We start from the raw sequence: 27,727 nt of genomic DNA, 5'->3' as shown, positions 1-27,727 counted from the left end.
AAGAGAGAGAGAGAGAGATTTTCCCCAAACCTGAATTCTGTGCTGGGTCATAAAGAATGAATGAACAAATCAATTTGTTTCTGGTCCGTGTCACTTTTGCATGTGTGACTTACAAATCTGGTCCATCCCAATTCTTCCATTTTAGTGCAAAGTTTCTATGTTTGTTTTATTTCAGGGCAAAGTGCATACATCTCTGCCCAACTTGTTCCATCTGCGTAAGGGTGGCATGATTATTAATAGGTCACTTTTATGGTCAACATTCCACATTCTATGAATAGCAGAGATGTACTGTACTTTACTAAACCAAATACACTCATCACCACCCCCCACCCCAATTTAAGCTACAGCTATGCGTTCCGCCGTCTTACAACGTTCGATGCAGAAGCGCCTGTATATATTTACTTCAGATTTACAATGAAGACTAATTAGTAACAGGTTAATTTGTGCATAGTTTTAGTTCTAGAAGTCATACCTAAAAGCTCAAAAGATATGAATTGCAGGGGAATTGGAACAAAGATCCTGTGTTGACTTTGTGCTTAATAAAGGAACCTTACAAGGTTTTAAGAGGCAGAGTCATGGGACACATTCTCAGATGATTCCATCAGTGGGTCTGTTATGTTATAATATTGTCCTTGGCAAAAAGCTTGTAACTATGCTAAATATAGAAAATAGCTAAAATTACACAATTATTTTTTAAAAAAAACGACTCAGAAGCATAAATGTAGGCTCTTAGGGCATGTAGTTCTTCCTATACTGAGACAAAATTTCTTAGACTTAAACCTTCCTATCACACAGCCTTGCATTTAAGCACTAGCCTGGTAGCCATTTAACATACTCTTGTGTATGTGCATGCAATTTTGGGACTGTAGTTCACAGGGAGTGGATTTAACCCTTTCCCAAGCCACAGCCACATGAAAAATACACACACACACCAAGCTGTAATTATCCTGGGGGGAGCATCCACGAACATTCTCCATTCCCTATGCGCCATGCTCCTGTTCCTATTTACAGCTAATAGTCAAATAATGAAAAACATGTACACTAAACATTTAACACACTTTTTGCATCATAGTTAAGTCTTCTGGCACACCAAAATGACTTGGGGGCTCTGATAACCTCAGTATAGGTCTGTATTTCTGGATGAAAGGGGAAGAGGGGAAAAAAGATAATAATTGTATTTTCAGATTAGTGGAAAATACGGAATTTATTAATGGGAGCAGATAATAACAACAAAACTAGTTAAAAAAACAAAACACCCCACAATGGAATTGTTCCTTTTGGTAAAACAATTACGTCAAGTTCCGCAATTCAGATGGGCTCACAGCGTTTGCTGTCTGGGCCTTTAGCTCATACTCCTTTTTGCGTTTCAGGTTGAGAAAGACGACCCCCAAAATGATACCTGAGGGAACAAAATGGGAAAGGAGATATTTATCTCACACTTTAAGCAAAATTAGCTTTTGCAAACACTTTGCAGGCAAAACAGGTACAACCCAAAACATTTTTACTCTTAAGGCCCTCTGTGTTCAATGGGGCTTACTTCCTATTGTGTGCGTTTAAAATAACAGCCCAACAATGTAATCTGATGAACACTTATAGCATCAGCAGTCAGCCAGGTTTGGCACTGGACAAAGTACTCCAGATGCTCAGAAAAGTCCCTCGCCAACTCAAATTGCACATGCCACTACTCACTGCCCTCTCGGTCACATCTGCAGGTGATGTTAGTGGTGGGCAGCCAGCAGTGCCACTTTTCAATGGGAGCCAAGCTCAGTTGCTACCTGTCATCTTAATTTATCCTAAATGTAATGCCCTGACTTATAGATCTAGGAAACCTATTGATCTCTAACTCTGTCTATAGATCTCATAAGTCTGTAGGCCAAGGCATTGCATCGTCTATACATTGATAGCTCTATACTGCATGAATCAGTCTAGTTCACTTTCAAAGCCATTCAAGTTGGTGGGGCTTGCACCCTAGAGATGATGCGATAGAGCAATCCTCTGCCCACATCCTTAAAGAAAGATGATCAATGACGATGTCCTTGAATGTGAGAGAGTTGCAACTGTTCCTAGCCATGCAAAAGTGCATAGTTGTATCTACAATTATTCCATGGTGACTGTTTCTTCCTGGCACTAAGTTATGGACTGCAGCCTTCATTTCCAAGCTAAGTTTGCACGAAACTTGATGGGAGGGAGTGTCTCATAGAGTTTGTCCCCCTTGCAGCAAAAGTTTTGCAAATTCAGCCTGCCTTATCCAATTCATGCTTTCGAATAGCCTTTCCCTATGAATCCAAATAACTGTTTATTCAACAGTTGACGGTTTCCAAAAATCGCAAAGACCTGTGCTCTCTATATATTGCTTTTGTTTGCATGTTTGAAAGCCAAATTCCCCAGTGAGTCATCTTGGCTCCTTCAGTGTTTAAATTTATTTTCAAAATTCCCCCAAGGGTTTTGTCTTGTTTTGGAAAGTGAAAAAAAAACCCCAAAACAGTCAAGTTGTTTAAGTTCTGTCAATTGCTGCTGTCCAGTCGAGAACAATGAGGTCTAGCATCATCAGCCTGCTTTGTTCAGAATAAAAACAATTGAACTTACAAACTTATGCAACATTCCATACAAAAATGTATATATTTGGGGAAATAAGCACACAGGTGCTGGTGAATATTCATGAGGGCTTTTGTTTAAAAAGAAATCATAAGCTGATGTAGAAATGTGGAGAGCTGAACTTAAAATTGGGAAAAAAGAGAAACTGAAATGGAGAATTTTGCCCATTCTTACTGGCAGCCCTACTCTCACCATTAAAGGTAAAGGGTAAAGGGACCCCTGACCATTAGGTCCAGTCGTGGCCGACTCTGGGGTTGCAGTGCTCATCTTGCTTTATTGGCCGAGGGAGCCGGCGTACAGCTTCCGGATCGGCAAGCCCTAGGCTCTGTGGTTTAACCCACAGCACCACCCACGTCCCACTCTCACCATTAAGCCCATTTAAAACAGCCACTTACCAATGATTAGCAGTACACCAGCCAGAATTCCAATTGCCATCCCAACTGTCGGAAGTGAAGGTCCATCATCAATTGCCAGGAAGCATCTATTTTCCTCTGTACATTTGCACAGTCTCACTGTGGACAAAACCACAAATTCCCAGGCATGAAGAGAAAATAGCCAAAGTGGGGGGGGGGGAGCAAAGAGCATAGACACCATTTTCATTGTACCTTTCAGAGTAACAACTCCTTCCATAGGAGGCCTTCCGTTGTCATTGATTCTCAATGGTACGTCATAGTATTTCTCTTCAAGCTTCATGTTCCTTGGGGAAATGTAGGCAAGTAAGCCTGTAAATATAAACAGCGGATGGTAAATTTTTAACAGAAAAGCAAGATGATGGTGACAACAATAATAAGGGCAAGTGTAACCTGGAACAAAATGTTGCACTGTGGAGTGTGGCATTTCACCCAGCCAGCCAGCCATGCTCTTGTCAATAGTACTCCATTCCTCCTCCCACACAGTTTCTCACACACACACACACACACACACACACACACCCCAAATGTCAGTCAGCATTCAGTATCCACTGAGGGCCATCCGTTGTCATGGTCTGTTTCAAGAATCCTCACCCAACAAATCAGAGTCGTCCCCCTCTTCAATATTTTTTAGACTTCCCCTAAGCTCGCTCATATGTCTCTTTTGGGTACTGCCATTATGGCTACGTAGGACCAGCGCTCAGAGAACTGAGAGTGCTATTTGTCTATCTGGTAATAAATAAGTAAAAAGGAAGACCTGTAAAATGGAATTCATGGGGGGGGGGGACCAATCCAAGCAAATGATTGGATACTCATTGTCCCGTTGATTTAAATGGCAAATGCAAGCATGTGTTTAACTCAATGGAAATCTATGGGACTTGGGCTGGGTCAAGCCTGTTACCTGAATCTCAGCTGCAGGTGCAGATTCATGCTCTTCCCCAGAGTTTCACTGAAGTTTCCTTACCAGATAGCTTCTACAGTTTATGTGATCTCTCATATGACATAAAAGCCACCTCTAGAAAACTAGCAGAATCTAAAGGAAGTTTAGCGTGCACTTCCATGTTACTTGCTTCCAGGGGGTGAAATGTTTACAACCCCATCAACCCAGAAAATTATGACAGTTTTGCATTGTGATATCGCATGATGTTTAAAAATTTAGTACGGCATGGCAGTATACTGATCAAAAAGCCACAGTTCCATAAAGGAACATTAGATTCCAGGATAGAAGTGGTAGCATTATAATTGGGGAAAATTAAGACAAGAATCCTTGTGCCATGAATTAGAAATGTGACTGCATTCATTGTGTCTTTGTGTCTTTGCTGGGTCCGAGTGCCATTCCTGCTTGGCAGGGGGTTGGACTCGATGGCCCTTGTGGTCTCTTCCAACTCTATGATTCTATGATTCTCTACAATAGGCAGGAACAGTGGCGTAGCGTGGGTTGTCAGCACCCGGGGCAAGGCAAGTAATTTGCGCCCCCTAACCCGTGGATTTGCGCCCCCTAACCCTAACCCCCAGATGTTGCGCCCGGTGCGGCCGGGCCCCCCCCTGCACCCCCCACGCTACGCCACTGGGCAGGAATCCATACCCAAATGCATAAATATTGAACAGTTTAAAAATAACAAAAAAACCTGTGAAGCAGAGGTGCAGACCTGAGGCCTTCCAGATATCATTGGACTCCAGCTCCCATAAGCCCCAGCTTGCATGGACTAATGTTAGGGATGATGGGATTTGGAGTTCAGCAACCCTGGAAGTTCAGAGTTTCCCCATCTCTGAAAATATATACGTCATTAACTCAGAGTCCCATAAAAAGGCTATAGAGCTCCTTCCTAAAATGGATAGCTCGGTTGCATTGGGGTTGCATTTGCCATGGAACTGATCAAAAGCTTACCATCAGGTTTAGAAACATTCCAGTTTTGTATTGCATCTGCACCAACAAGGGCATAAGTGAATCTCTGAACATATGAACGTTCATCCGGATCGGAAACTTCGATTTTCGTTTTCTCGTTTCCTTGGAGAGGGTGGCAGAAGAACACAACGTTCTTATCTAGCCTTGGAGGGTTGTCGTTCACATCTTTCAGGTTCAGTCTCAGCTGTGCTGTGGAGCTTCGAGATGCTTTAGCTGTGGAGTGGAACAGAGTGCAAAACAATATTCCACACTGACGGGCAGGGGCTCTCCAAAGTTTCAGAAGCTCTCTGCCACTGAGTGGGAGGGGGTGTTCAGCATGACAATATTTGTGAAATGCCAGCAGTGGCACTTGGGAGCATCATTTGCTACGTTCTTATGTGGACGCATGACTATAGTATGTGCCAGCCTCTCTGCATTTAAAATAATGATGAACAGATTGCTAGTTGATACTGAAGAAGAAGAAGAAAACAAGTGAGGGAGAGTTAGACTCCTCCATCTTCTCCAGTCTATCCAACATGTTTTCTTGAGGGGATGAAGCTTCTGCATTTGGGAATTATAAACACCTAAATCTCTAAATATAAACGGCCTCAATCCAGTATACCTGAAGGAGCGTCTCCACCCCCATCGTTCTGCCCGGACGCTGAGGTCCAGCGCCGAGGGCCTTCTGGTGGTTCCCTCACTGCAAGAAGCAAAGTTACAGGGAACCAGGCAGAGGGCCTTGTCAGTAGTGGCGCCCTCCCTGTGGAACGTCCTCCCATCAGATGTCAAAGAGATAAACAACTACCTGACATTTAGAAGACATCTGAAGGCAGCCTTGTTCAGGGAAGTTTTTAATGTGTGACATTTTAATGTATTTTTAATCTTTGTTGGAAGCCGCCCAGGGTGGCTGAGGAAACCCAGCCAGATGGGCGGAGTACAAATAATAAATTGTTGTTGTTGTTGTTGTTGTTGTTGTTGTTAATCCAGGCTATGTATGTAGCCAATTGGCACCAGCATCTGCCCTTTGTACCAGAAAGCTATAAGCTATCCTTTTAAAAATCCCAGAGTGCTTAACGTAGTATCAGTCCAGGGAACTGTGTGAAATTTTTAATGGTGGTGCCATTGACACCCAATATGCAAGGGGAGGGGCACCAATGTAGAATGGGCCTGCCAGGGAAGGGCACTTTGCCCTGGGTCACCTCTAATTCGGGAGTCACTTTCTTCCTTTCTTTCTTTTTTCTTACTTTGCTCAGTTGCAACTATTTGCACCGTGTAGGTTTGTTGAGTTTCCCGGTCCAGCGGGGCAGCAGTATATATTGTGCCATTGAGAGGGTCAATCCGCAGCCAATTCCTGGCATCACTTTTCAGTGCGTACCTTTGCAAGAAGAAGGTCAATATATAAGAACCCAGCTAATTCATAAAGCCTGATGTGCTTTCACTGATACCTGGTTACAGATGCAGGAATGTCCTATCAAAACAGTTGCACAGACGCTATAGCGCTAGTGACTCATTCCCCCTCCCTGTAATGCAAAGGAAGGAAGGGGAACCACACCTAATGGTCACAACTCCCTGAGTGTATATGTGTATATATCTAAGCGGTAATTAACATAAAAACAGTATCACTAAAACGAAAATATAACATAAAATCAGTAAAACAGTAGTATAAAAGCATATGAAAATAAAGACTGGGTTAAGCTCAAGGTGTTAACTATTCATATATTCCGCAGACCTCAACGTCCCAAATTCACAAATCATTACTATTTGTATATTAAGTCCTTAACAGCTTGGGGCTGGTTTACTTGCGGGATTGCCTTACCCAGTATGTGCCACATAATACTTGTTTCTGCTCTTGTAAGAAATTGATCTTTAATGCAGCAGAAACTACACTTTATAGAACTGCTGGCTTACTGAAATCAACTGGCAGCCTTCACCGCACTATTTTCGATATCAGCTTAAAACATTTTTGTTTAGGCAAGCCCATCTGGACATGTAAAATGTCGACATGAGTTTTAAACTCCTTTTTTGCTTACCACTGATTTTAATTATCTTTTGAATGTCTTTAAAAACCTGTTTCTGTCTTGTGTTGATAATTTAAATGTAGCTTTTTTTGTAAACCGCTTCAATGATTTATTACAATCCTGCGGGATATAAATTTTGTTAAATAAATGAAACAATACAGAAAAAAATACAAATATGTATTAAGGGAATTCAAACAGATCAAAGCAGAGTCCGATCTTATGGGTCAGGGAAAGCCTGGGCAAAAAGATAATGTCTACACAGTTACAAGCCCTGTGTGTCCATCTTCCAGAGAAATGTTTATCTTCTTTCCCCCTGAAATCCCCTCTTCTACACAACCTTTAAAGTTGCAGGAGTCCCACTCTCTGTTGCAGCTGGCCACCTTAATTCAACAATATGATTAACGTAAAATCTACTTTGACCATAAGTTTAGAGAGAAAATCATCTTTACCTTATCGAGTCACCCTCTGGATCAAAGGCAGTCGCTGTTGTCAAAAAAGTACCCACAGTAGCATTTTCAGGTATATCCACTGTATGAGTGGTTTTGAGAAAAACTGGTGCTTCTTCCACATTAATAACTATGACTCTCAAGTAAGCAACAGAGCTTGAATTGTAATGTACCCCAGAAACAAGAGGTTCAGGATTTGTGGCTTGGATTGTGAGGTTATACACATCAGTTGTTTCAAAATCAAGAGCCTAGGAAAGCAGGGAGAGAAAACCCAGTTGTATCAGGAATAGCTAGATGAACAAATACAGTGGTACCTCGGGTTAAGTACTTAATTCATTCCGGAACCTGAAACTGTTCTTAACCTGAAGCACCACTTTAGCTAATGGGGCCTCCTGCTGCTGCTGCCCCGCCGGAGCACGATTTCTGTTCTCATCCTGAAGCAAAGTTCTTAACTCGAGGTACTATTTCTGGGTTAGCGGAGTCTGTAACCTGAAGCGTATGTAGCCTGAAGCGTACGTAACCTGAGGTACCACTGTAATGGATCTTGGTCACATCCACACCCTATGTTTAAATCACATGCCTGTCCCCAAAGAACCTTGGGAAGTGTAGTTTGTTAAGGATGCTGGGTATTGCAGCTCTGTGATGGGTTACCTACAGATCCCAGGAATCTTTGGGGGAAGCCCTGTGCTTTAAATGCACTTCAAATGTATGTTGCGGATGAGACCATAGACCTATGGCAAGAGACCACTTGGGAAACTGTAGTGATCTCCACTCCCTGTATAGTTAGCAGTCTCTCATCATTGTACAGTGGTACCTCGGGTTAAGTACTTAATTGGTTCCAGAGGTCTGTTCTTAACCTGAAACTGTTCTTAACCTAAAGCACCACTTTAGCTAATGGGGCCTCCTGCTGCCACCGCGCCGCCGAAGCCCAATTTCTGCTCTTATCCTGAAGCAAAGTTCTTAACCTGAAGCACTATTTCTGGGTTAGCAGAGTCTGTAACCTGAAGCATATGTAACCTGAAGCGTATGTAACCTGAAGCGTATGTAACCTGAAGCATATGTAACCCAAGGTACCACTGTAGTGCTTATTATTTTATTTTATTTTTAAAGAGAGAGTTGGGGGAGCAGCCAAGCACTCTTGAAAGTTACACCTCTGCCTTGAAAGCTGTCCTCTAATCCCTATGCTGCTCCGTATGGAGGAAATTTAGCATCCTCAGAGGCATTATTACCAGTGTTGTACCAGTTTTTGACATGTGGTAAAGCAGGAATGGCCCTCCAACTATTGTAGGACTCTAGCTCCCATTGGCCCCAATCGGCATGGCCAAAGGTCAGGGTGATGGGAATTGTGGTCTTGCAACATTTGGAGAACAACAGGTTCATTCCCACCAATAGATTTTTTAAAAACTGGAAGTCAGGCACAAAACTCTGAGAAGAGCATTCCATGGTCTTGCTGACAGGATAGAGAAGGCCCAGCCCTTGGTCACAGCTTGCTTTATTTCCGTAGGTGGGGTAGCCAAGAAGAGTCTCCTCCAATTACCTCAATGGATGGCCAAGTTCTTAAGCCCACCTCACTTAAATGTTAAGCTTTCTTTACTCATGATCCATCAGGGAAAGAAACAAAATTTATTCACCTTCTTAATTGTAACATCTCCTCTGTTTGTTTTTGGATCTGTCACTATTACAAAAGTGTTGTTGGGGTCTCCCTTAATGATTTTGTACTCAATCTGAGAGCTTCCAGTGAAGGGTTCGTCAGCATCTGTGGCTTGGATTTTCTGTATTACTGTTCCTAATGGTATGTTTTCTGGAAGCGTCACAGAGCCATACTAAAGAGAAAAGAAGAAACAACAACAACCAGAACAGATGAAGAGAAACTTCTTAATGATAAAAATAGCTTGACAATGGAACTAGTTACAAAGGTGGACAGTGGGCTCTCGCTCATCTACAAGGGCCACATCCAAACAACGCCTGGTATAGGGCAGTGGGGATGGTTCCCCCCCCCCCAAAAAAGGTAGCGAACCAATGCAAAACTATGACGTAGTACATTTGACAACATGTGCATGGAAGGCAAGAGGGGAGAGGATGCCAAATTATGTCCTCACTCTGGGCTCTGTATTACTACAATCTGCCCAGCACTATGATTTTATATCTAACTGAAACTGCATACGCAAAAACCTGCTTCTACATCAGTATCACATTTTCATTGTCAGGGGGCAATTATTTATTGGATCAAGGTGGAATCTACACACGTATAAAAAACACTGTGAAAATGCTTTTTTTAAAAAAAGTTTTGAAAAATACATTGAATTTTGCATAGCTCATTGTTGCCCTCTAGTGTCACATTTGTATATTGCACTTCACAACACATTTAAAACGTGTTTTCTGCCTCCGTGAAATGAGTCCCAAGATCCCTGATCGAGTGAGAGGCGTTTTCTAGATACTACAAAAGCAAAAACCAGTTAAAAGAACACTCACGTCCGATTTTTCAAAGATTGGAATCTGATCGTTGGTATCGATGACATTGATCCGTACGTTGCACAGCGTTCGGAATACTGTTGGCAAAAGGACAGGACAGGATCAGGCCCAAGGCTGCTCTTTGTAGAACAAGGGTTCTCAAACATTTCAACTGACTACTTCAAGCAGGCTGCCTCTGCTGTTAGAGGCCAGCCAAACTATTCTATGTGATCATCAGAGGAGACCCAACTAGCAATACTGCAGTCAGATGAATTGCCAGCTAGAAACCTCTCAGAGATGAGCTTTTAAAGCTGTAGCACTAAGCCTCTGAAACACCCTCCCCAAAGGCTTCATCAGTTGGTTGTTTTAAGAACATTTAAGAACTCATTTATGGGTACCGGCCATGGTGGCTATGGTCTGCCTCCATTGCTGGCGGCCGTATACCTTTGAATACCAGTGGAGAGATTGCTGCTGTGTTCAGGATTCCCATGGGCATATGTTTGGCCACTGTGAGAACTGGGAGCTGGGCTGGATGGGCCATTGGCCTGATCCAGTAGGTCTTTTTCTTATATTTTCATCTACTCAGGCCTATTTTGATATTTAGGAAGATTATTCTATTATTCTAACTGTGTTATTTTAACGATGGGAACTTTCTGGGTTGCTGTTGCTGTTTTGAATCTTTACAATGGCAAATTCCATGTGATTATTAGGAAAGGAACTGAAAATAAAACTGTCAATATGATAATGCCGTCTTATTGGTGATTTTTAAAAACCAATAAAAAATGTTTGAAGAAGAAGAAGAAGAAGAAGAAGAAGAAGAAGAAGAAGAAGAAGTCGTCAGAGTGGAAATCTATGGGTGATGGACATATTGTTGGGGCCAGGTAGGATTTTTTTCCACTTGGCAAAGTGGCACCAACCATTTGGTTTTCATCTACCTCATAGCAATTGTCACAGCTTTGTGAGGTTAGGCATTGGGTAATCCTTTGTTTGGATGGAGGGCAGGTTGTAGCCTCCGCCTGCCCCTCCTCATTAAGGGTATCCTGTTAAAGGAATCGGGGGGTGTTTGTGTGGATTTTGTCTGATGCCCAGACATGGGCTAGGGCCACAACCCCAGCAGGGACCCTTTGGGGTTCCCCTATTTGATGTAAGTCATAGGACTCCCCCTATTGGTGGTTTACCCTTAGATGGAGTCCCTGCAGACAGGCAGGAGTCGAGATATAGCCTGGCTTCACCCAATGCCTAAGGCAAGCTGCTCACACCTGTAACCCATAAAGTTGTGGCCTATTTGAACCCATAAACCAAAATGCTCATGTCTGTGTGTTTATTATCCATTAGGGAACTGTGGGTCACAGGGCCTTGGCACGCAATACCAACCTGAATCTGTCACCTCCACCGTCAAAGAGTAGTTAGAGACTAGCTCCTTGTTTAAGACAGAGGCAAGTAAGTTGACATTCCCAGTTCCACGTTCGATGCGAAACATATTATCCAAAGGCACTTTGGGGCTCTGATCCACAATGTCGTAGTATAGGCGGGAGTTTAAAGTGTTTTCCTGGTCTCTGTCCGAAGCATGAAAAGTTCCTATGAAATTCCCTGGTGGCGGCAAAGAAAGTCAAAATTAGTCGAGCAGCAAATAAACACGAGGCAGATGAAAACAAAACACGTTGTGGTGTGAGCCTGTGTCTACCCAGAAGTAAGCCCCATTGAGTTCAGTGGGGTTAACTCCCAGGTAAAGGATGTGCAGGATTACAGACTTTGCAGTGCTCGTGAGAATATTTCAGGATCCAATCCCAAGCAATAGAAAGACAATATTTTAAATAATCTAGAACAAAGAGCCTGAAATGACCCCACTATTCTCGCAGCTGCTAGTAGTACAGGCCTGCAGGCAAGGGACGGATGCACCACAAAATATATCAGAGGCACAACTGTCCAAATTCAAAATGATTGCACCTTTGCTCACATTTGATTGGCAGCGTGATTAAGGTTGACACTGGTTTCAGCTATCTGGTTTCCAAGGGAGCTGTCTGGTAAATTTTTGTCATGTTTCCTTACCTGAAGGTTCGTTGTCCTGAACTTCAAATATAGTCAAAGCTTTGTCACACACAGGGGGATTATCATTGATGTCTTCAACTGTGACGTTAATGGTCAGTGGATAGGATAGTGCTATGTCTTCTTCTTTATCTTTTGCAACCACGTAAAAGGAATACTAAAATGGGAATATTGTGATTAGGAATTGCAACAATAGTGAATGTTTATTTTAGTCCTGCAGTGGGTTATATGTAGCTCTGGATGGAAGGGGGGGGGGAGATTGGTTCCATTTGCATCTGAATGCAAATTGACCAAATTCGTACTTTCCAAATCAATATGTGAGTCCTTGAAAATTTGCGCTGCAGTTTTTCCATGCAAGGAAAAAAAAATGAGTACAGGAAAAGCACACATTAGGGGAAATTGTGCACAAAAAGGCACAGTTTATATGACAGTGAAAATAATGTGCAGCATATTAGGTAATGTATTCTAGAAATGCATTATATTAGGAGAAAATGCTTGCAAAAATCTGTATGTTAGTGGAAATGCATACAAAAATGTTTACACAATTTCATAGGATTTTTTCTTTTAAAAAATGGCAAACTGATGCAGAAATGGATCCAATTGAAATTAAGGTTAGGGGGGAAATGAAAGAAACCAAAATTGTCAGATTCCTCCATCCTAACCATTGGCCCTCCAGATGTTACTGGACTACAATTCCTATCATTGCTAACCCTCGGCCGTGGTGGCCAGTGGCAGATCCACACCTTGGTTTCAGAGCACAGCCAGCCCACATGTAAACCATATGAATTCCCTAAAAGCATCTGGGAACTGTAGTTTCCTTCACATAGCTACAATTCCTAGCGCCCATAACAAACTACAGTTCTCAAAATTCTTGGGGGGGGGGAGTCATGTGCTTTAAATGTGTGGCATGGATCTGCCCAGAGGCTATTTGGAGTTGGAGTCCAAAATAGGTTCATGTCTACCAATTCTCCACCCCTGATTCAGTGTGCAGCCAATGCAAACAAACAAACAAACAAAAACCAGATCAACATTTGGAGTAGTAATAGTGACATGCCTACAATCATTTAGCTTCCTCCATCGTTAAAAGTATATTGACAGCCCTTTTCCAAATACTTACTGCATCTTTTACTTCTCTGTCTAGTGGTTCAGTTACATAGACAGTCCCGTTCTGGGCAACCATAAATGGGAGTTTAGTGGGAGGCGTTTCCTTTTGCCGGATTTCATATTTTGCACCTGGATCATTCCACTGTACCTATCATTTCGAAGAAGAGTATAACAGCAGGTTTAAATCCTTCATATATCCATGCCTAGCAACTGCGGTCCTCAGATGGGCACTGTTGAGAGTGCCACATGCCCCAAAGGGGTGCTTAGCTTGTACCAGAAACTGGGCTTTTAGTGTTGCAACTCCAGCCCTCTGGAATCCAGACAGGTGCCTAGTATCATGATAGCTAGGTGCCTACTGGAGACATTTTTGTTTAAAAAGGTTTTCCCTGAGATGTGACCCAGTCTTTAATTGTACATCTGTGGTAATGGTTTTATGGATAAATGGAGCACGTAAACATGGGAAATTGAAAATCAGACTTTGGATGGTAGATTTGATTCCTGGGCTTATTGGTGATTGCCATCTCTTACCTGAGTGATTCTCATGGGGTGGGGCTCTGTAGAATTTTCCTTGAGCTTTACTAGTGGAGGAGGCTTCCAGAGGTTTTCCAACACGGTGACAATCACGTCAGCATCGCTGGGGAAGGAATTCTCTGACTGCCCTGCCATATCTTTGACTCTCACAGCGATGGTATAATTGATCCCATCTGCTGGATTTAAATACTTAGCTCCTGGAAATCAAACAGAGAATAAATGAAACAATTATTGAACTGGCACCAACGTTCTCTTGACAAAAACCCTCTGCAAATGTAATATTGCAAAGGTTGCAAATAATGACATGCATTTTTCACCCAGAGAAAATTTCCCCTCCCTTCACTTCGCAGCAGTGCTTTTTTTCTTTAAAAATATGTTTAGGGGTACTCTCATTTTCCTACTCATATTAAAATACTGCCCCTCAATGAGGCCAAACTTAGATTCACAAAATGTTTCGGGGTATGCGTACCCCTGCGTCCCCCCCAGAAAAAAGCACTGCTTGGCAGCCTTAACCATGGCTATCTTTTTGGCAGCTCACACAAATATCATAATCACGCCACTACTGTTGACAGGTACTGAACCCATTACTCTTGGGGGGAAACACAAGTATTTTGTAGTTCTGGTTAACTGGGCTACATGGACATCAACAGCAGTTATCATAATGTCTCCTTTAGATATCTTTCTCTATCTCTCCCTTTGCTTTCTAGCAAAACCATGATACTCATTCCTTGAAAACCATGGTTCACCTGTCACTAAAAATTCACATTCCTCCCCCTCTTTTCTTCTCTCTAGAATGAATTCCTCCCTCGTGTCCTTCATTGGCGTATACCAGGCATAGGCAAACTCAGTTTTCCAGATGTTTTGGGACTACAACTCCCATCATCCCTAGCTAACAGGGCTATTGGTCAGGGATGATGGGAATTGTAGTCCCAAAATATCTGGAGGGCCGAGTTTGCCTATGCCTGGTGTATACATTCCTCTAATTTAAAACAATTATATCATGCCTCTCCTACAAAATAGGCCAAGATGCTTCCTAGCATAAACAGAAAACAATAAGGTCCAAACTGACAGCACACTTCAGTTTGAAACAGTGAGATGATTATGATGATGATTTGGAGCAAAGAATTTTCCATAGAAACAGCAGTAAAAGAATTGTCATAGGCGGCGGCGCAATCCAAACCCTCCTTTATGGCCTGCGTGTCCCTCTGCCCTGGTATCCTGGTTCAGCTGGTGTCTTGCCATCTGCCAAACCTGGCCACATGGCCATACTGCTCTGCAAAACCCCATCAGCAGGAGTGGGGAGAAATTAGGGTTGTGCCCTAAAACTAGGTTGGACATGTATGCTTACTAAAACAAGAAAGATCTTAACATATGGCAGAAGACTGTAGGAGTTTGAGGCAAGACAATCATTATTCAGGAGAGATGTCCAAAGCCTTGATACAACTTCTGATAAGACTTTCTTTCCTTGAATCTGACAAGAAAGACCACTGAGATAGCTGGAACACTTAAGCGAGCCTGTGTTTATGTCTTCAACAAGAAGTCAGGTTCATATATGAGGGATGGTAGTCTTGCAAGTAATCTAGTACCCAAACATAAAGGGTCTTAAATGTAATCACCTACATTGCTGCACATGTAAAACTAAACCATAGCTAATACTGGCAAGGGAAGGGAGGAGGAACTTAATTCAAAAAAGGGAGGGAGGGAATGCACATTCCTAAATCTATGTCCAATTTTGCAAGCCATCGTTTACATACAGACTTTACTCTACAGTGGTACCTCAGTTTAAGAACTGTCCTGTTTACAAACGATTGGGTTTATGAACTCCACAAAACCAGAAGTAGTGTCCCGGTTTGCAAACTTTACCTTGATCTAAGAACGGAATTCAAATAGTGGAAGGGCACCGGGGGTAGGAGGCCTCATTAGGGAAACTGCGCCTCAGTTTTAGAATGGTTTCGGTTTAAGAACTGACTTCTGGAATGTCTGGGGGTATATGTCTTGTTCTGGCTTCTACCTTCGTCTCAGAGAACAAAACAACTAACAAAAGTAGCATAGAATCTGATCTCACATTCACTAAAACATATAGGGTGTTTTGCTATTGGTTTGTACTAGGCATTCACTCAGAAATTCAAGGCACATTTGCAAAGCTGCTTCTTCCCCACAAATCTAAGTAGTTCAGAAATTGGGGGGGGGGGGTTGGATGTGACCACCTTATATTATTAACAATGATTGGCCCAATTTTTCAAGTCAGACCGCTTAGTTGTTTGGAACTTGGTTCCACAAGTAGATTTGCCTACCAGCAGCAGTTGTGGAAATTGCTCCAGTGACATTGTTAATCTGGAAAAGCATCGTTTGATAAGGGTCTGGGAAATGTTTGCTAATGCTGTAGCTCAGTTGCGCATGAGGAGTGGTGGGATCATCACGGTCAGTAGCAGTGACATATGTGAAGGGCTTTCCTGTTTGGGTGTAAAAAGAAAAATAAAGACATGTCAAAAAGACAAACAGAAGGTATCATTCTCCACTGAAGACGAACCACCAACAGTAATCCACACTTTCCTAGTTTAAAGGAACCGGGCAATGTTTTCAGAACAATAAACAGCAAAATTCCTGGTTTATAAAATAGAAAGATCAATAGGTCTTCTTGGCATTCTAGCACTCTAGGTAAAAATATGATAGTGACCCTTCACATTGGGATTTTTAACTTTCTGGGCTTATTTATTTAGAAATTTATTTTTTTTATTGTTGCAGCATGGAGCAAGCATATCTAACAATAAATAAACATATACCACGAAAAAGACCAAAGTGGCTGATTGTTTATTCTGTTAAGAGAATGACAACAGACAATCTGGTATCCGCATACCAGACAGGCACAATAATAACTTGAGTCCTTAATCAGGTAGATCTTTCCATAGGTTTCTGTGAGTTCAAAGCGGCTTTCTCATTTGGTCTTCATGGCACACAAAACAAATAAATGGTTGCCATGCCACATAAAAAAATAAAGGGTTTGATTTACCTCTGGCTGATTTTACTTGACAAGCAAACTTCAAACAAACAAACAAACAAACAAACAAACAAAACCCACACCTTTCTGGGCTTCATGACTACTGTGCATTTACCCTCTTAGTTTATGTCATTTGAATCTCTATTTTGTCAGCTTTCAGGTTCACGCTCCCAGCTGTGGTACCCAGAGGGGGGAGAAATGTGGAAGTGGAATGGTTTGGCCAGACTCAACCATAACCACTTGAAAAGAAGTGGGATAATATACTACTCAGCCCACAATGAGCACAGCTTTCCAGATGAGGTACCAAACACACAACTGAAACACATGTGCACGCAAACTGGAGAGTCATGAGATCAGGGATCCCCTGCAATTGTATGCTTAGTGATGGCGCAAGTTGTACAGTGGTACTTTTGGATGTGAATGGGATCTGTTCCAGAGCCCTGTTTGCATCCAGAAGTGAACGTAAACTGCGTCCGCGCACCTGCGCGTGCACGGGTCATGATTCGCTGCTTCTGTGCATGACGTCATTTTGACTGTCGACACATGTTCAAGCAGCGAAACCCGGAATTAACATGCACTGTTACTTCCAGGTCGCTGCAGCACTCAACCCGAAAATACTTATCCCGAAGCTACTTCAACCCGAGGTATGACTATACTTGGGAAGTGGATAACCTCTTCTGTAACGAAAGAGTAGCTTTGGTATTGTCTATGAAATTTTTAGCTCCTCTGCTTTCCCCCCTTTCTTCACCTCAGACACAGCTTAACAATCACAGTTTTAAGTTAATCTTAATGTCATATTTGTCAATCATTACAAGCCCCAAATAATGTCAAGTAAATGTGGAAATAAATACCTGGGCGGGAGTTTTGTCTCACCGCTGCGAAGTACTCTCTCTGCGAAAATTGTGGAGGGTTGTCATTGACATCGATAACATTTATTGTGATAGAATATGGGCCTTTCACTCTCTGCCCATTTTCATCCAGACCTTCCACCTAATTTGAGGCAGAAAGAAGAGATATCAAAACAAGGTCATTCAACAAGTATATCTAACAAGATTTAGGTACCACCTCATTGTAACAAAACCTTTAAGCAGTTTACAGTAAGTCACAAAGTTTTGTCGTTCCATGTTTGAGTTGAATTGGCTAGGATGGAACTGCATGTTAGGAGTGATGTGGAAATACCATTGTGGTTTCCCCTCCTCTGCTTCATATCATCCTTCTCTTGATAATGATCATTCATTAGGTGATGAAAGCTCATTTGGTCCCAGATCCAGGACTGAACCTAAATTGGAATGGGTCCAAATAATCAGTATACCCAGTGCTATTTTTCTAGAAAAAGAGGTGCCGGAACTCACCATGAACGTCTCCCTTGTTCTCTTATAATGGCAATGGTGCCAACCTAAGAGGTGCAGGAACAGAGTTCCTGTGAGTTCCAGCTGGAAAAAAGCCTGAGTATACCCTAAGAGTCCAATAATGCCTGCAACTGAGTCATAGGAGCCAATTCTTAGTAACGGAACACCATGACGAAAACCAGAGTGCATGGAAACACTGTTTACCTTCCCGCCACAGTGGTACCTATTTATCTACTTGCACTGGCATGCTTACGAATTGTGATGGGTTAGTATTTTTGAGATGGATGTTGCTTTTATGACTGGTTTTTATTCATTTTTATGGCTGTACCTAGTTATAGTGTACTTGGAAGCCAACTTGAGAGGGCTTTGACTGGGAGTATTTAAATAAAATATTAGAAAGAAACAAAAATGTCACATCTTTCTTTTACCTGTAGATTGTAGACGTTTCTGGTTTCCCAGTCCAGAGACCCATTAACATACAGAGACCAATCTCTCGGGTAAATAGATATTTTGCCGTCTGTCACACCAGTCAGTCTCAGCTTGACAGTCGGAGGTTGCAATGTAAACTAGTACATGAGGAAAAGAAACAAATCAGAACTCCAGTTTCCCATTCTCAAATATCAAACAGTTTTGAAAGTGAAGACTTTAGACATCCGTTTACCCGATAGATATAGGTGATTCCTGTCCTCCCCTCTTGAACAGAAAAAGTCTTGTCCTCCAGAGGCCCACTTATATGTGGGTCATCTGTACCTTGGCAAATGACCTGCAGGAAAAATGAGAAAGGGTCCCAGATTATTAATATTTTCCATATTAATTAATAAAACTTTGGTCCTCCTACCAGGGCGATATAATTGTAATTCTGTGTCATTGTTGCAGCAGCGGTGACACTGCATTGGCTGAAAAAGGGAATTTCTCCTTACAACATTTGATAGATACTGTGTGACACAATAATATGGATGAATAGATAGCTATTTAGCAGTAACATAGCTTCTAAGTTTTTATGTGAAGTTTGCAGAAGTCTAAGCAACCCAGAGATGCCCACAAGAGAATTTGACTTTTAGATTTTAGAGCTCAGAAATAATCAGATATAGAATGTGAATTGATTCATTCCTTTGCAGTTCCCCACTAGAAAATGTGAATGGTGAAAATGGAAGATTTAGCATACTGTGAGTATTTGCAAACTCATTCATGCTGCTTAGAACAATGAAGCCTGTGTAAGTAAAGATGCAGTCCTACACACACTTGAAAGCTGGTCCCACTGAGCTCATGAAATGCAAGTAGCTACCTTCCGGAGCCAAACATGCATTTCTTAACAGATGCATAGTTCTTTTTTGCTGTTTCCACAATAGGATCAGGGTATATTGCCTTTTGTCATAAATGCTAGGGTGACTACAGAGCATTCAAGGGTGGGTGGAATGACTCAAGTTCAACAGTCCATTAAAGTGTTGCATGTGCACATGTTGTTCGAAGGTTGATTCCCCACCTAGTATCTTGCAAGAGCTCCTGTAGAGATAATAGATGCTGTAAAGCAAAGCTTTTTCTAACGCATATGCTCTATTGCCCTTCTAAACTAAAGGCACATGGGACATTTCTTTCAGACTTTCATTTGACTGATACTGCGAAGGCTAAGGTGGTCTTTTTTGCCAAAAACAAACATTTGGCATAGAGTCCATTTTCTAGTGATCCCTCACCTCCCACCCCTTAATATATTTTGCTTGTACATAGAACAGCCCACAACTAACACTGTGTTCTGAGGAAATTTTTGTTCTAGTTCCGTTGTTTTTTTCAAAGAATGAATACTTGAAAAGGAGTATCATTTTCTGTCCTTTAATCAACTGTTTTACCTTTTCTTCTTTGCCTTTATCAGGGATTTTCATCTCTCTGCTTTCATTATAAATACATATACAATCATCTGTTCTACAAGTTCTTACAGCTGGGGAACGTTTGTTTTAATTTCAGAGCAATCCAAAGGTGGGGTGGGAATGGGTAGAGCAGAGTGGCAGATACACTGCTGCTTCTCAAGCTCTGCTAGCTCACACCTGCCAGAGCAGAAGGTGAGGCATTTCTCTCTCACTACACTAGCTCAGGCTTATGTGCTCCTGTCCTCTTCCCCTTCCATCTCACCATCTCAAGCTCTAGCTTCTTCCTTCACTTCCTGGTTTGGCCAAACCATAGTTTACTATGATGCCCAGTTCTGCTAAACTAGAGATTGCTTCTAAACCAGAACTGGAACCAATGATCTGAAGTGATTTTCAGATTCTGTCTTAGAGACAGCCTGTTGGTTGCTTGATTTGCGGGACTAAGTTACAGAATCAGAACATGTGAGGAGAAACTGGAATATACATGCCCTTGATGGCCAAGTCATGGTTTAGCAATTATGCATGAATGTCTCTCCGTTTTAAATTGTGTGTGTGCTCCTATCCTAATTTAGGTTCTCTAGTTTATCTGTTCTGCTAGCTTACATTGTGCCAAAGGCCCCAATGATGTTCATAGCATTTCCTTTCTTCGAAATGGGTGAAAGGAATACATTGAGCTCTGTATAATTAAACAAGATCTTTTATTGGGTGAAGTGTTTATAGAGGTCTGCTTTTGTCATATTTTATAGGGAAATATGTCTGTTTGGAAAGAGCAAAGTCTAATTCTCTAACCGAAATCCAGGGTTCAAAGTTTAGTTCTTATATCAGTGTATAGATCCTTCCCTGTCAATTAGAAATGTTTTATGTGAGCTGTAAAATGTTGGGCTGCCTGGTGAATCATTATTTAATGAAACAGTGAGGAGGGGCACTTCCTTCTATTTCCTCGTTCCATTTACTGTTTGGCAGCTGCTCCAATGCCTGCATGAAATGGCTGCAAGCAAAGGACAGTTTCAACCGTCAGTTAGTAAAATCCCTGGCAAGAAATATTTAAAATGCAGCATGATGATTCATAGGATCTCACGTCAGGTCAGAGGCAGCAGCCATAGTACAAAAATCCATGGTTCCATGTCTACAACAAGGTTTCCTGTTCTCTTGCAGCAGAAGAGAAAGCAGATATATTTGTTTCCTTTAGAATATGCAGGAAGCGTGAGCCATCCTTATCGTTTGTTCAGCAGGGGACTGACCATTACTAAATCACTGAGCCTCTTGGTCTTGCCGATCAGAAGGTCGGCGGTTCAAATCCAGGGTGAGCTCCTGTTGCTCTGTCCCAGCTCATGCCTAATCTAGCAGTTCGAAAGCACACTAGATACCACTGTGGCAGGAAGGTAAATGGCTTTTCCGTGTGCTCTGGTTTCCGTCCAGCGGTGTCCCATTGTGCCAGAAGTGGTTTAGTCATTCTGGCCACATGACCCAGAAAGCTGTCTGCGGACAAATGTTGGCTGCCTTGGCCTGAAAGCGAGATGAGCACCACAACCCCATACTCGCCTTTGACTAGACTTAACCGTCCAGGAGTCCTTTACCCTTTACCCTTTATATGGCCAGGGCAAGCTATACCATTAGAGATAGCTGCCTCAGGCAACAATGTTGTGGGCAAGTGTTGGAGGTCAGAGCTATGTGTGCCAAATGGCTTGTGTTGTGTGGTCTAAGCTAGCTTGCTGCTCTCTACTGCCAATGAGGATACTGTTACAGGATAGCTATTAAAGTAAGATACCACTGCTAGTCTGATTGGCTTCTGGACATGGATTTGGGAAGGTGCAAAATGTCTTGGACCACTTCTGCCTACGGCTTGTCTGATTTGCAGAGGGAGCAGACAATCCAGATCACCTGCCTGGGGAAAAGTGTACCACACGAAAGTCATGGGGACTTCAAGGAGATGAATATGTAGTTTGTGGGCATAATGTAGTGTGGGTTACTGATACTGGACTGTGCTGCGTATATCAGATGACAGCAAACCAGTTAATTTGGTGCTGAAAAACCAATTAGGTTAAATCCAATCATGCCGTATATCAAGTCAGAGATGTGAGGAAGTGTTGTTGGGTGCCTGTTCCACAATATAATTATGAAATATAACTGCTTTTTAAAATATAAGTGGACATTTGGTTCTCAGAGACAAACAGGTAATGTGCTATTGACAAGTGGGATCTGCAACAAATTTTTGCAGAGTGGAGTATTGCTGTTTAACCAGCCACACCCTTCTCAAAAATACTCCATTCCATTCCCACTCACTTCCCCAGCAATATGTCAGCATTCCATGGCCACTGAGTCTGCTTTAGTCTTCATGGGGCTATTTTGGGGGTTTTCTTCCAAAGGATTTTTGTACTTCTGCCAACCTCAGGGTTCCCATAAGCTTGGTGATATATTATTCCTCTCTGGCTACATAAGGATCCACATTCCCCTCTGAACTTTAGAAATAGAGGGAACAATTTAACTTAATTTGATATATATTTTAAATATTGTATTTTTTTCCATAGCTATCCCGCTCAAGGATGACAACATACAGCTCAATTGTAAGGGAGCTTCTGGGCAGAAGGTTTAGTTGAGTGTCAACATGCTAAAGTATTACTTCTAATACCTCTATCCCAAAGGCACACTGATTTCTAGTTGTCCTAACAGACTGCAATCCTATGCAAAGTTCATTGGAAGTCCCATTAAATAGAATGGGGTAAACATCTGAGTAAACATGTGTAGGTTTGCTTCCTGTGGTGTGTCAAAAGCTAATTAAATCAAGGGTAAATCTCATTTGCAAATGAGTGGGCTCCCTCCCTCAACTGAAATTTAGTTTTAAAAGCCAGTGCCAGTGTTTTCAGGGTGGGCTGTTAGGATTGCAGTTAGGAGTTAGGGTTGCACTGGAGATAGTAAGCAGCAGGATGGAGGGAGAATCAGGGAGCAATAAATAAGAGCAATGGCTGAGGTCTGCTTAAGTCCAAGGCTGCTGTGACTATGGGAGAAGCAAGAACATCTTGGAGCCTCAGTGCTGTCAGCACCTCCATCATGGGCTCAGGTTTGATATATGTGTAAACAGTGTTTTTTTCTTTAAAAAAAATGTTTAGGGGGACTCTCATTTTCCTACTCATATTGAAATATTGCCCCTCAATGAGGCCAAACTTAGATTCACAAAATGTTTAGGGGTATGCGTACCCCTGCGTCCCCTCAGAAAAAAGCACTGTGTGTAAATAAACCACATATCATGAAGACACCACAGTCTCTGCTGTGCCTCATTGTCCGAAAGGAAACACAGACCCTGGGTGAATGCAGTTGAAACTCCTGGAATCTCACACTGCTATGCAGATTTGGGTGGCCTGTAACAATATGTTATTCTCGGAAGTATATGCATTTTTATTCACACTTTCCCCTAAAATACAAATCTTAAAACTTTTCTTCTTCTTCTTGGGGAACTGCATTACAAATTCCAGAGGATGGCTGTCTTTTGGTTTGTGTTCTGTTTCAGGTAGTGAAAATTAGGTTGGTTTGTCTAAAAATGTAAAGTGAAACAAATTTCTCCCCCATCCCTAGGTGGGACTCAAGAAGCACATCCCAATTTTTTCTCTCCCAAAATTTAAAATGGAAGGTTTACAAATGGGTGATGCATTGCTCTGCTGTGTAGTCTTAATGCTGTTTGCTGCTTTCTCCTGTGCTAGTATTGTATACCGTATTTTTTGCTCTATAAGACTCACTTTTTCCTTCCTAAAAAGTAAGGGGAAATGTGTGTGAGTCTTATGGAGCGAATGCAGGCTGCGCAGCTATACCAGAAGCCAGAACAGCAAGAGGGATCGCTGTGCAGCAATCCCTCTTGCTGTTCTGGCTTCTGAGATTCAGAATATTTTTTTTCTTGTTTTCCTCCTCCAAAAACTAGGTGTGTCTTATGGTCTGGTGCGTCTTATAGAGCGGAAAATACAGTAGTTAGGAACTGAACAGCTTCCAAATTTTCTTGAACTTTAATTTTTAAAATGAAAGTATTTTTTAAAAATAAAAAAGTTTCCCAAAATTGTGCACATGTGGGAATGGCATCACTTATTGCTAGGAATGGGGAAGATATTTGACACCTTAATTCTCACTTCCTAAAGCAATGAACAAACCAGACAGCAATTATCTTTCAAAACTCACGCTTCTCTAAATTTTACGATGCAGTTCTCCAGTTGTACAAAAATGTGTCTTTTAGGGGAAATACATATATTCATGAAAATTACAAAAAACGCGTTACATATGGAGAAATTGCTTGCGAAGATGTATATATTGCCCAAAGAAAGCTTCCAAAACTTTACATCAGGAGAAAGTCACTCTATAATGCTGATAAATTTTCACAAGCGATTTCTCCGCATTCATTAACTCAAACAAGGGACAATCCCTGTCTCCTATCTATCTGTTAACTGCTGTGGGAAAAGGACATTGATTTTCCTGGCATGATCCTATGGAATAGCGCAAATTAGAAAATATATAAATAAATAAATTAACAAACAAAGCACACAGCCAAAGACTCTTCCCATCGTGATCTCTGGACTTGCCATGGCATATGGCCAGAATAAATTGGTTCTTCTCAAATAGTTATTTAGAGAGTTCCTATGGTGTTTCTTGACTTACCAGATGAAGTATGAGGAGACACCCAAAGTGATGTGGATATATTTTAAGCATCTTGGTGAGAACTTCCATTCCAATTATTCCAATTCCTATAAAACATTCACAGAAAAGATCTCGAGTAGCTGTTATGAGCAGGTTTAAATGTTCAGGCAAGCAAGTAACGCCATTCAACTGTACTACCAGTGGAAGGGGCTAATGGAGTGCTGGCCCACTAACCTCAGTCTCCCCTCAGCCCCCCCACCTGCCTGTTTTGTTCCTTACAACCAATTCAGGGGTTGCCACTGCCTGTCAGCTTTCTCCTTAGTGATGCCCCTGGTAGAACTCTGCAGGGAGGAGGACAGAAATAAAACCAGAATTAGCTGGTTCAGCCCCTCTGGCGCCATCTACTGCTGGCCTCCCTGCCTGTCACAATGGGCGGCAGCCACCACTGCGAACCACCATGGGGCCTCCCCAGACAGAAAAACCCTTTCCCACAAGGATATGACTCCGCTTTGTTCATTGGGAGCATCAGATTTTCTTTTTAAATAAAAGGAAAACTCAGACAAAGCAAATCACCAGTTAAGCAAGGGGAGTTGGCAGGAAGGTAGGACAGGCACAGATTATGGGGCTTAGGCTCTCCTTTGCAACAAGTCCCTTCTTCTACCCCACATCAAGTAGATGGGTTGGATCCAAAGGTTCCCCTCTTCAGTGAGAAGGAGGCTTCCTCCACCTGAGAAAGCTCTTTGCACCGGAGGAAAAGAACCTTTGGACCTAAAAACAATATCCTGTCCTAACTGCCCTATAATGTAAGGGAGTGAGGTTTCTCTTGGTTCTTTATAACCAAAGAAGGATAGAAAATAGACTCCAAGAGGGACGAATTAAGGCACAAACTAAGGAACTCTTTCCCCCAGAAACAGTGAGGACTTTCAAAGTAGCAGGGAACCGAGGGAACACCCAGCAGGGATGCTATTGAGAGTGCAATAATAGGGGCTCACTATTGTTATCATACAGTCCACCGTCTGCACCCTTCCTCTAGGGAGGATGTTTAGTGCAAGCTCCCCTTTCCTCCCTCTAGGTCCCTCCAGTTCTACGTGCAGAAATATGAAATATAGATTGCGTCACCTGACATGGACAGGGACATAAGAGCATAAGAAAAGCCCTGGTGGATAAGGGCAAAGGCCCATTTCTTCCTGGTTCTCACAGTGGCCAGCCAAAGGAAGGCTGGAAGCAGGACCTGGGTGCAAGAGTGCTCTCCTCACTTGTGATTCCCAGCTAAAGTGGTACCTCGGGTTACATACGCTTCAGGTTACAGACTCCGCTAACCCAGAAATAGTACCTCGGGTTAAGAACTTTGCTTCAGGATGAGAACAGAAATCATGCGGCAGTGGTGCGGCGGCAGCAGCAGGAGGCCCCATTAGCTAAAGTGGTGCTTCAGGTTAAGAACAGTTTCAGGTTAAGTACTTAACCTGAGGTACTTAGGTTAAGTACTTAACCTGAGGTACTATTTCTGGGTTAGCAGAGTCAGAGAAACACTGCCGCCAGCAGTGCAGGTAGAAGAACATACCCATTGTGGCTAATAGCCACTGATAGCCTCGTCCTCCACAAATGAACTTTTGGATTTTGTAACAATCAAAAGAAATTCCTAACAGAGACTGGCTTGTAACAGCAAACAGCCCTCACAAGCAGCAGGGAAGCAAATTCTCACTGACAAGAACAATCAAAAGAATCCCATACAGTATGAAAACCTCCCAATAAATCTTGTTTAGAAGATCACCTCTTACCTGGTCACAAAAACCTCGATCTCTTCTGAAGGGTATTTCCACACCAGCCCAAGATGGTGGTGCCTGCCTGTGTCTCTCAGAATCCTTGGCAGTTTCTAAGCCTCTCCGCAGGGTTTTGATCAAACATTAACTTCCTTCATTGACAAGTCCCGATCTTAAACGGAAAGGTGTGGCTTGAAATGGCAACCATGGTAAATAAAATGCAAAGGAGCAGTTTGGAGCAGAGCAAATCCCTCTTTCACACACTCAAACACACCTCCAAGTCACGTATCTTTCACCCCCTGAACTTTCAAGTGAGTTTTTATTGATTGAATCATAGAACTGGTTGAAAAACATACCGAGAATGAGGTTGCTTCAATACATGTAATATTTGAGCAACGATTATCAAGAATAAAGAAGGGATAACCCTTCACAGTCCATTGTTACAATCATATCATTATTTTGGTTATAATGGCTATCAGCCAAGCTCAAAAAATCAGGAATTGGTGCACCATCATAACCTATCTATGATGCTAATCAGTTAATCAGTCACATCCAAACCATAAACCATACAGTTAAAGAACTATTACAGTGGTTCCCCGCAAGACGAATGCCTCGCAAGACGAAAAACTCGCTAGACGAAAGGGGTTTTCGGTTTTGCGTTGCTTCGCTAGACAAATTTCCCTATGGGCTTGCTTTGCAAGACGAAAACGTCTTGCGCTTTTTTCTTAAAGCCGCTTGAAGAGGCGCAGTTGCCACGGACCGTGCTTCGCAAGATGAAAAACATCACAAGACGAAAAGACTCGCAGAACGAATTATTTTCGTCTTGCGAGGCACCACTGTATATGAAATGTTCTGGGGTTTCTCCTGACTCCTTAGAGGTAATGGGGTGGGGGCACACAGGGGGAGGAGAAAGGGGTAAAAGCCCTGTTGTGCTGACTCCTGCTAGCATATCTATTTTGTTGAATCTGGTCCAATGGGTCTACTCTTGAGTAAAACTTAGCTGAGTACCATCCCATTCATTCAAAGCACTATTATCCTCCTTTTAGTAGTCATGGTTCCCTCACCAAAGAATCCTGGGAACTTAATTTGTTGAGGGCAATGAAGCTTCAGTTCTCAGAATTCCCTGGGAAGAGGGATTGATTGACCTAACACTCTAGGAATTGTAACTGGGAAGAGAAAAGGGGTCTCCTAACAACTATCAGTGCCCTCAACAAATTGCAGTTCTCAGGATTTTGGACCACCAGCCATAGCTGATGGAAGGCACTCTGTACAACGAAGGGCACCTGAGCCTCAAGCAACTTCCAAGCTACATACCCGCTCCTTCAGAGGGAATATAACCCCATCATGAGCAGGCAACCTCTCATCCATCTGGTCTAGGGAACCACCGACTAACAGTACCTCAGTTTTATCTGGATTTAGCTTCAGTTGGTTGGCTGTCATCCAGTCCATTACCCAGGAAAGACAACAGTCCAGCACACCCACTGCCTCATCTGCAGATGTAAAGGAGAAGTAGGGCTTTACAGCGTACTCCAAACCTCTGTATAACCCTACTTAGTGGTTTCTTGTAGATGTTAAACAGCATAGAGGATTAAATCAAACTCTGAGGAACCTCAAGTGGTGTAGTGGTTAAGAGCGGTAGTCTCGTAATCTGGGGAACCGGG

At 42.4% G+C, this 27,727-nt stretch overlaps 1 protein-coding gene across 1 annotated transcript; it reads right to left on the bottom strand.

The window, feature by feature from the left end:
* CDH17 (cadherin 17) lies at window positions 1-26,215 on the bottom strand. Its single transcript, XM_083518255.1, has 18 exons — window positions 26,085-26,215; window positions 24,328-24,413; window positions 18,495-18,596; window positions 18,262-18,399; window positions 17,336-17,474; window positions 15,781-15,939; window positions 13,484-13,683; window positions 12,969-13,103; window positions 11,855-12,008; window positions 11,180-11,395; window positions 9,827-9,903; window positions 8,986-9,177; window positions 7,358-7,602; window positions 6,135-6,265; window positions 4,894-5,124; window positions 3,201-3,317; window positions 2,991-3,107; window positions 1-1,399 (listed from the first exon to the last, which is right to left on the bottom strand). The coding sequence occupies exons 2-18, from the start codon at window positions 24,394-24,396 to the stop codon at window positions 1,290-1,292; spliced, it is 2,532 nt and encodes an 843-aa protein (XP_083374381.1). The 5' UTR covers window positions 24,397-24,413; window positions 26,085-26,215; the 3' UTR covers window positions 1-1,289.
* Window positions 26,216-27,727: the final 1,512 nt, after the last annotated feature.

This window comes from Podarcis liolepis (assembly GCF_965112155.1).
Source record: "Podarcis liolepis genome assembly, chromosome: 8".
In the NCBI taxonomy this organism is placed as follows: Eukaryota; Metazoa; Chordata; class Lepidosauria; order Squamata; family Lacertidae; genus Podarcis; species Podarcis liolepis.
Note: the sequence above shows the minus strand (reverse complement) of the source record. Positions and strands in the feature narration are given on the sequence as shown.

Coding starts and splice junctions, on each gene's coding strand:
- CDH17 (XM_083518255.1), bottom strand. CDS start 24,396: ATGGAAGTTCTCACCAAGATGCTTAAAATATATCCACATCACTTTGGG. Junction 11,396..11,854: donor TCAGGACAACGAACCTTCAG/GTAAGGAAACAT, acceptor TGCCGCCACCAG/GGAATTTCATAGGAACTTTT. Junction 5,125..6,134: donor AATAGTTGCAACTGAGCAAA/GTAAGAAAAAAG, acceptor TCCACTCCACAG/CTAAAGCATCTCGAAGCTCC.